Source organism: Agrilus planipennis, unplaced genomic scaffold (assembly GCF_000699045.2).
Source record: "Agrilus planipennis isolate EAB-ADULT unplaced genomic scaffold, Apla_2.0 scaffold30, whole genome shotgun sequence".
Lineage (NCBI taxonomy): Eukaryota > Metazoa > Arthropoda > Insecta > Coleoptera > Buprestidae > Agrilus > Agrilus planipennis.
This window is the reverse complement of record NW_020438923.1, coordinates 342479-352481: the sequence shown is the minus strand read 5'-3', so window position 1 is coordinate 352481 and position 10003 is coordinate 342479. Positions and strand designations below refer to the sequence as shown.

The window sequence follows — 10003 nt, the reverse complement described above, 5'->3', positions numbered from 1 at the left end:
AAAATTGTTGCTATATATCATGATGGAGTAGATATATATCAAAATAAACATAAAAATTCGCTTATTTCTGACATGGTGGAGACGCTAAATAAATCATCATCATAATTTCGTCAGTCCTAAGACTGGTTGATCACGCACCTCCACTCTTTCCTATCCTGAGCTAATCTTCGCATTTCCTTAAAACTAGAACAACCCATATCCTTAACTATTTGCGAATAGTAATCTAATCTAGGTCTACCTCTACCCCTCCTAACTCCTGTTTCTGCCTCTAAAATCTCTACCTTTAAATTTTTTAATTTCCCTACTTGCCTCATTGTCCTAACATTCCACGCTCCGACTCGTGAAATATTGCACTTATTGATGACACCCAGAGGACGCTATCATTTAATATGTCTGATACGTTTTATTTGGAATATCACAATGTGGTAGTGTCCCGATTCTCGTGATCTCTGACACCCTGAGTATTGAAAGAGCTGCTGCCCTCTTTCAGGGACTTGTCTTAGCCTGAGTTCTCTTTAAGAACCCCCCCCCCCTTACAGTTGAACTTAAGGTCCGGCTCCCTAAATCATCGAAACTCGCAAGCCGATCCACCCACTCTAGTTTGTACAAGAGTTTCGTCAAGGTTCAGGTACCGTCCGATCGAGTTAAATAAATAAGCATATACAAGATTTAAACTTTTGCTTAGAGGAAACCGGTTCAACTCCGGACCCGATTGTCCTGATCCAAATTTTCTGTGGTTTTTTTAGGTCACATAAGAAAATTCTGGAGTAGTAACAGTCTTCTATTCTCTTCAGTGTTTATTTCGCTTGTCTCATCTTTCTCACTGTATTCACCATCCACCCATTCCTACTATTCCTAAAAGGAAGCTCAAGACGGTCTTCTGCCCTACCCTTCGGAGTGGTCCGAGACAACTGCTCGCTCACCAGCATTAGTAGTTGCTGGGAATGGAACACCCAAACGTTGTAATGCTTTAACATGCGGTAGCATGCGGCTGCTAGGATGAAGCTTCACCACTGAGAAATGACGATGAGCTCAGCGTCACTGTCACACCCTCTTGCCGATATTTATTTACTATTTGAGCTAACCAAATATTAATGACATAATGACTAATATATGTAGAATGAAACGAAAGAAGGCCGTTGAAAGGGAACTTTTAAGTTAAAGGCAGTGGTGAAGTGGTAGTAGTAGAAGTAGTAGAAGGGCGTTGGATACTCTGGTGAGAGAGTAAGGTGCCGTAACGGCAGTAGTTACTTTCGTGAGAAAGTAAAGTTCCGTAATATTTCATAATATTGAGAAAGTTGGTTATTGTGAACATATTATGTATTTTAAGTGTTGTTTTTGTTGTTATTGTTGAAATGTAAGGCCTGCAGAAGTGTAAGGGGGCCGGTCGACTGGTCGGAGACACCTTTAGGTGGATTGTAAATCCTGTGCGTCAGGTAGTCCACTGCAGATTTAGTTAGATATGCCTGGAGTGGCAGTGCAACTGTGGGTGACGTGTTAATGAGAGTAGAAGTCCACCCCTTGACCTGCCGTATGCAGCAGTGGCCTGAGTATCGGTAAAGCTGCGGTGATATCGGCACAAGGGCGTCCAATACAGAGATAAGCCTCTACACAGAGATGTAATGATGAAGTAAAGATAAGCATTGGGAGCCATCTATGAATACGACTAATGCATAGAATGCTTGGTTATTTAGGCCTAGGTGCGACAATCATCTACTGTTTCAGGTAGTCTACAATCTTCATCGGATACAACTACATCACCGAGTTCGACTACGTTGGGACATCGATGGGTGGCCTCAACTGGGGCGTCGGCCCGCGTAAGTGTTTAAAGTGTCTATCGCATTGTAATGTTCTAAGTTAATGAGGTTTTTTCTTTATTTCCCTACATGTTGTTTTATATTCATTGCCGTATGTCACTTGGCAAGATGTAATTTTCGAGGGGAACCCACTGGTTGCTATGTAAAGCTGGTAGGGGGAAATAACTGTAATAAGGCTATTGGTATATACATAATGGGCGATAAGTTAATTAAATAGGTGAAATATATCATCATCCATAATAATTATAAAAATCGCTCCTACTTATATTACAAATGTAGTGAAACGTCATGTTTCTGTCACTACGATTTCCCCGAAGCAGTCACAGTTGGAACTGTGACTGAAGAATCACTATTAATTCCAATTCTAATCAAAACTCCGTCGCAATCGGTACCACTAAAACGCTCCGGTGAAACTGCACAGTTAGTATACTTCATTTACTTTCTGCAGCGATGTGACCTTCAGTTTGACCGGCGCAAAGTAGAAAAGAACAGCACTAGGCAAGAAAAGGAAGGAGACAACTCTCGGCCAAACTCTTAACCGGCGAGGAGCGTATAATCCGTACAGTATTGCACGGAAAATTTGACCATTTTATCTACAATTGCATTGCTCAAATGTACTGTTATTGATACCAATTACTACTGAAAATATCGGCGGGATGTTTATTTATATTTGAAGACATATTAAAGGCTTTAACGCATGTTTTCGACTCGCACTACTATTTGACATTGAGCATGACTGTTAGAAGTTATTTACGGTGTCAGAGGCTTAGGTACAGTTAAACTTTGATCGGAAACATCTGACAGTAAATGACAGGTCATATATCAAAGACATACCTACGGCCGATATTCGTTTATGAGCATCGCCCGTGCTGTACCTTCCTCTAAGTGAACGGACACTAGTATTTTCTCATTGACTAATCAATATAATCTTAAACCTTGTACATATGCACCTGTGATATAAGACAAATAAAATTGAAATAATAACGCCATTGAATGTAGAAATATATGTATCTATATTTGAAATCCTTAATAATATAACACAACACACACAATTAGATTAGAGTGACTTAACAATATAATATTTACAAAGGGATAGTCGAAATAAATAAAAATAAAAATACATTTGTGTACCTAAGTGATATAAGTACGAAAATTTTACTGTGCTATACTAAAAGAAAATAATCTTCAACACAGCCCACAGTATCCTCACCACGAAAAACAGCAGCAGTAATTTGAGTCCTTGGTGGAGATAATACAATCTAAAGATAAAGAAAAGTGTTTCAAAAACTTTTTTTTATTGACATTTGGTTAATTGCAAAATTACAACTATGAAATAAAAGGCATGAAAATAGGGATTTATTTATAATTTTATACTGGGAAGTAAATATGCGTGAATATGAGTGGACACAAGTTTTCACGTCTATCATTTGTTTTATTATGAAAATTTATCGATATCATTGTGAACGAATAAAGAATTTGTGCCCACTCAATAAATATCATATCTGGAAATTACGTAAGTTTTCATGTTATTGAATTTTTTTATTGAATATACCAATTCATTTATTGTACAAAATTATGGAATTATCTACCTGACATCTAATTAAATGATGAAATTGTGGATGAAACGCAAAATATTCTACGTCTGCTATTTAATCGCAATTTTAAATTATAAATCACTAATCTTTTGACGTGTTAAACGTGTTTGAATGTCATGACGGTCGTCGTAAGGCCATACATGAATATACGTAGGATGTGGCAGTGGCTGTAGGCAAACGCCCGTGGACGAAATTAGTAGGCAGAATTAGGTTAGGTTAGGTTACATAGAATTAGGTTAAAGTATGAAGGAACCCTGATTCAGATGAAATCAGTAGGTTAAATTAGATTCAAGTATGAAGAAATCTTGATTCAAATGAAATCGGTAGGTTCAATTAGATTGAGATATGAATTAACCCTGATTCACATGTTATCAATAGGTTACATTAGATTGAGGTATGAAGGGACCCTCATTCACATGAAATCGATACGTTAAATTAGGTTGGGGTATGAAGGAAGCCTGATTCACATGCAATCAAAAGGTTAAATTACATTCAAGTATGAAAAAACACTGATTCACATGAAATTAATAGGTTAAATTAGATTCTAGTATGAAGAAACCCTCATTCACATGAAATCAATTGGCTAAATTAGGTTGAAGTATGCAGGAACTGTAATTAACATGAAATCAATAGGTTGAATTAAGTTGAGGTATGAAGGAACCCTGATTCAAAATGTATGTACTTTGTGCTTACTGAAGGTTATGCTGAGAGAGGATTCGTGACATTAAGGGCGGATTCAACTAATCTCTTATACTATTCCATTAATGGTTTTGAAATTTTGGGAGTATTTATTAAATATGAATGTTATTTTTAAAGTTTAATTGAAATCTATTTGTCATTCTCTTATGGTGTCAATCTACAATCAGAATCGAACGTTAAAAATGAATCAGATCACGCATTTTTTTTCAGAATACATTGGGGTTTCCTGTACATTATATAAGTGAAATATTTGAATTGTTACTTACTTTCTCCACCTGATTTTTGCAGCTTCCAATGTTTCAATCGGATCACCAATGAGGTACACTCTTATTCCCTCTGTGTACTCCAGGAAAAACTCATCCCAATCTAATTTTCGAAGATCACAGAAAAATATTTTTTGATCTTGTTCCGTCATGTTCCTTATCATACTTCGGACACGTTTCGAACCGAATTCAAAGCTTCTAGTACTGAAGTAGGAAATTACCGCACAGAATTTGTGGATTTTCTTGTAAACTTTAATTAACCTGAAATTAAATATTAAATCTTAGAAAAAATCTTCCTGTTAGTATTTTTTAAAGTTTTCGGATTAGTTATAGATAAATCGGATTACCATCTGGATACTAAATTTATTTGGACAGCACGTATTTGTAATCGGGATTTTCCATCATATTCCAGACAATATGGGCGGGTGAGTGGGAAAAATTATTCGGATTAAACAAACGCCAAAAAACAAATTCTTTTGGCCAGAATTTTTTTTTATATTCCTTGATTTAATCTCGATGAAAAAGGTGTGAATTTTTTTTGTAAAGTTAATATTTTTCGAGTTATGAATTTTCGAAAGTCTGAATCATTTATTCCCACTCACCCGTCCATATTGCCTGGACTATCATTATTTTTTCAATGTTTTGTAGTAGAATGAAAGAGAAATTTTACTTACCTAGGCTGTTTTCCAAATAAAGTTAATGCCATGTCACATAAGAATGCGGGAAGAAAATGCATGAACAAAATTAACAAATTGTGCCCTATGAGGGTTGTTTGCAGGGACAGGTAGTAATACCATACGGCTTTTACCGTTGGCGTGCGCATTCCATATTTACTGCATTTATCCATGAACGAACCCCATGCAATCGGATTTTCGTTGCTAGATTCGAAATGGTAGATTGGTACCGGGGGTGAAGGTGGTTGCTTGTTGAGTTTTTGGCTTTCTTCGAAATTCTTGTTCGTTTCCCAAGCGGACGCAATGAGAGCATTGACACACATGTCTACAGGAACTATATTGGCATTTACTTTCGGATTGCAGTGCAAACTGTGGAGGAGGCCTATACCAGCACCCATAACCACGCCCGTTGGACCGTACATATTGTTTATCCACGCTTTGATCGGTTCCTTATAAGTAGATATCACTGAAAAAACAAGAAGAGAAATAAGAACGTTTATTAACTTCGACTTTCCTTGATTTGGTCAGGGTGCCTTAGGTGGTTTCGATAAATTCAAAATTCGCGATACTTTTTGAACAGACCTCGTAAACGCTATGTCTGATCAGTATTCCGCAACATTTGGAGGCACTGTAGAGTGTATATCGTGATAGCACCACAACGTAGGGAATGTAAAAAGTATGAACAAAAAGTATCCTAATTAACGAGCCGTCAATGATTGAGAACCGTTAATAGTTTTGCAGCCGCGTTATTTTCTCGCAATCGTCAACTGATGAAACACACGTACCTATTCGCGACCTTCGCAGCAGCTGATGGTGCGTAATATTGATTAGTAATAATCTGCACTCGTTAGTGCTCGATTGGTAAAGTATTACCACAAAATACAAAGATAAGTTGAGTGTGAAAATATCAAACAAAAACCAATTTATTCACATGCAGAATATGCATGGTGGTCATTTCCGGAGCAGTTGGGGCTTTCGGTAAAGTCATTATCACATACTGAGCGATGCGAGATGACTCATTCTACTTTGTTTTCATGCACGTTCTGCTCCTATAACTTTTTCGGAATACCTATCAGACATAGGTAGTACATTATCCAAAAGCAGGCAGTGCATAGCCATCTTGTGGGTGTTTGGTGTAACTGAAGTATTTTATGTTCCTAAGGTAACAACTTGACTATTATAGTTTTTTAAAGCATGAAATCCTTCAATAACAGCAAATATGCACTTGATGACACACTGTCCGTTCTTGGATGTTATATGAGAAAGTGTTAGTCAGATCTAATATTATTTTGTTGGTCTTTTCAAAAATAGTTCTTAAAATGGTACCCCTGAAACCCACTAAAAAAATTACAAGACCTAGGAAACACCTCGTATTATCCTTAGTAAGAAACTGAGATTTTCTAGAGAAGAGTGTTTAGATTTTGATTAGTTAGTTTCGTAGTGTTATGACAAACAGAATGAAACGACTTCACTTACCTATAGATGGTCTAAAAACTGCGACAGGTAGTCCAACACCTTCACAGTTGACCACATCTTCACCTACAGCTTTAGTATACGTGTAGGTGTTTGGCCATTTATCCAAGACTCTGAAATGGAGAAATAGAATCAACTACAGTTTCATAATTTTCGGTTTTCGGAAATTTCAAAAGAATCGTACGTAATTATTCATTCATAATTACGCAAAAGTCCATTTTAAGGTAAACAAGTGTTGATATCAATATAATTCTAGTCCACCAGAATGAATCATAAGTAAAGAGATCGAACACAATAAACGAATTAACAAAAATTCGGTTCATGAACTTGAGTACACGTGACTTCTTGGTTTATAAACAGTCCGTGGGACATTGGGTTGAATCTAGAAGAATTTTTCAGTTACGCTCATTTTTATGATGTATTTGTCGTCGTATGGATTTCCGATGATAACACTTATTTTCTGTGGTTCGGGAGAGGAAACAGATTTCCTGGACCTCCCCTTGATGACTTCTGACTTTTTTTGAGTAAAATCATTTTTGGAATATTTTTTACATTTCTAGTAACGTTACGGCTGTATGAAGGAAAGTAGAATAAATAGCTTCTGTTGGCTATCTTTTATTGAAATTGGCCAAACTCTTTTGGAAACTTATGTTTCTGTATTGAAACTGATATGCAGTTTTTACCATAGTATTATTGGAGGTTACGAGAGGATATATTTTATAAGGGTTCGTTAACAATTATTAAGATTGCGGACCATGCGGCAAACGGGTTTATATTGATTTCGAAAGATCTTGCTTAAACAAGCAAAACAATGCCCTGAATACTTATTGTGTGTTTTCATAATATTTATAAATTGATTTCTTTTTTGAATGTGGTAGTCCGGAAACTTGGAGCACAATGCAGGGTCTTTAAATAATGAAATTTTTAAACATACACTATGTCTGATCAGTATTCCGCAGTATTTGAAAGGTAACATCTACAGGTAGTATAGAGTGCATCTCGTGATAGCGGCACAACATAAGGGGTGTAAAACGTATGTACAAAAGCTACCCCAGTTAACGAGTCGTCAATGAAACATTTGCTAGTTGGACAGCCGCGTTATTTTATAGCCCAACGCTATCGCAAGCGTCAAATGGCGAAACACTCATACCTACTTGTGACCTTCGCAACAACTGGTGCGCAGACAGGTCAACTACACTCCGCGATTATTCGATTGACAAAATCCGAAGTGCCGATCAGACATATTGTACAGGTAGGTAAGCCTAAGTAATATCCTCAAAAGTTGAATACTTAAATAAAACTTACTCAGGAGTTATTTTCTCCAAAAGAGTCTCGGTTGAGACGTCGACAAAGGTCAACAACTTCTTGTAACTCATCGGCGGAGGATAAAATCGTTCTTCAATAGAGTTTAAGTGACAGTAGGCAAAGGCAGTTGACACGTGGACCACTGCCTTTAAGTTCAGCATCTCCTTACTCATTTTCAGTACATCTTGTACACTTCTAACGTTTATGGCAACTGCGACCTTCAACTTTTCGTCAAATCTCACCGTCGCTGCTACGTGGAAAACGATGTTTATCTGAAACATGTACAATGTTGGTTCTATAATAACTAGTCATGTCTTCTATCAAAACAAAAATCTTCCGACATTTTTTCGAATAAAAATAGTATGTAATAATTAGTTTTGTTCATCCAGCGAATGATTATACGTATAATTATTAAAATGATCGAATAAATCGTTCGTGTTATAGGTAGGTTGCGAAACTTCAGTATTTACGTTTGATTAATTATCATCATTTGCAAGATAGTTTATGACAATCATAACAATCATTCAGTAATGACAATGAGATACGAGAAAAATAAAACTATAAAATAAGTATAATCTAATTTATTTAAATAATGGTCCTTCCAACATCTAANAGTCGCCTTTAAAATAAAAAAGTCACTTCTACGCTCGCAAACGGTTAATTTAGATATTCGAAAACGATTGTTTGGTGTATGTTTGGAGCACGGCGCTGTACGGGTGCGAAACATGAACGGTGGGCGCGGTGGAAAAGAAAAGGTTAGAAGCATTCGAAATGTGGTGTTACAGGCGAATGATAAGGATGATACCGTAGATAAAGAAAGTTAGAAATGAAGAGATATTAGAAAGAATAGGAGAACAGTCGATTTTGTGGAAGTCAATAAGAAATAGGCGAGATAGATTGGTAGGACACCTTCTCAGGCATGAAGGTCTAATCAGAGATATATTAGAAGCAGAAACGGAAGTTAGAGGGATTAGAGGTAGACTGAGATTCGATTACTGTTCGAAAGTAATTAAAGATGTGGGATGTTCTAGTTTTAGTGAAATGCGAAGATAAGCTCAGGATAGGAAAGAGTGAAGGTGCGTGTCCAACCAGTCTTGACGACCTTATGATGATGATATTTAAAATGGTGAGAAAAGGCCATTGTCTTCAATGATATACAGTTTTTATCTAACATGGTTCATCATGTTTATATCCATTCCGCTTAAGTTTTGATGTATTCTATGCCTTAGTTGTTCTTTATTTGTAGCTTCCCACCTATTTTTATATAATCCTGCCCAGAAATCCTTGATTAGTCGAGCCTGTCTATGCCTGTGGTATATTGTTTAAATAATGGTCCTTCCAACATCTAAGTTTATGAAATATACATGTAAAATATTGACAAAGAACCTTTATCTTTAATGATACGCAGTTTCTGTTTAACATGGACGATACGGACGGTGTTTGTATCAACTTATCCTTATCCTTTACTATATTCTACGCTTTAGTTGTTCTTTATTTGTAGCTTTCCACCCATTCTTCCATACTAATGTTGCAACAGATCTCTGCGTCCGCTTCCGCGATTGTGGAAGTTCCGCATAGTTTTCCACATCTGTTTCTGCATTTGGTTCCGCATTTTTATAATGCAAGTTTATCGGAACTTAACTAAATTTTATTTCTTATCTTTCTGAAAAGTAATGTATTGGACCAATACAACAAGTCGTAAATATTTAATATTTTTATCAGCTGACTGAACCTTTTTCGAAACACAATTTAAACGGAATTGCTTGTTGGTATACTGCATGTTGGGCAAGTACCTGCGTCAGCTTTTAGCTTCCCTACTGTCATTTTGTGAAGGTATTATCAACCATTTACAGCCCATTTCAATTTGTTTGAATTGTGACCTTGAAGAAATTTGCGCGAAGATAGAAAGAATACACACTAGGCGAAAGCAAGACAGAAGTAGTTGGAACAAGCTTAAACGAGCAGAGCTCTGGATGGGCGGTCTTAGGAGATCGGCTAGAACTGTACAGTACTAGACGAACATGTTTAGCGATTTCTTAAAATAAAAATGTATATAAATTAACAATAGAAAACAAAGCAAAAGTTTTATAGGTGTGTAGAACGTTAAGTTAATTCACTTGTTATTATTTTTGGCTAAATATGCTTTTAAATAAAGCATATTCTTAAATTTTAACGAG

General features: G+C 36.4%; 1 protein-coding gene across 3 annotated transcripts in view; it reads right to left on the bottom strand.

Moving 5' to 3' along the window:
- LOC108732337 (fatty acyl-CoA reductase wat) overlaps positions 1–10003 on the bottom strand; it is a 58746-nt gene that overhangs the window by 8832 nt on the left and 39911 nt on the right. For 2 of the 3 annotated variants that reach the window (XM_018463079.1, XM_018463078.2), the window contains exons 3-7: positions 7827–8098; positions 6525–6634; positions 5049–5514; positions 4378–4635; positions 2807–3076 (exon numbers count right to left, since the gene is read on the bottom strand). In XM_018463079.1, coding sequence (XP_018318581.1) covers positions 2986–3076; positions 4378–4635; positions 5049–5514; positions 6525–6634; positions 7827–8098 — 1197 coding nt within the window. In that variant the 3' untranslated portion in view covers positions 2807–2985. Of the gene's footprint in view, positions 1–2806; positions 3077–4377; positions 4636–5048; positions 5515–6524; positions 6635–7826; positions 8099–10003 lie in introns of those variants that run through there. The other variant, XM_018463080.2, reaches the window with a different exon arrangement.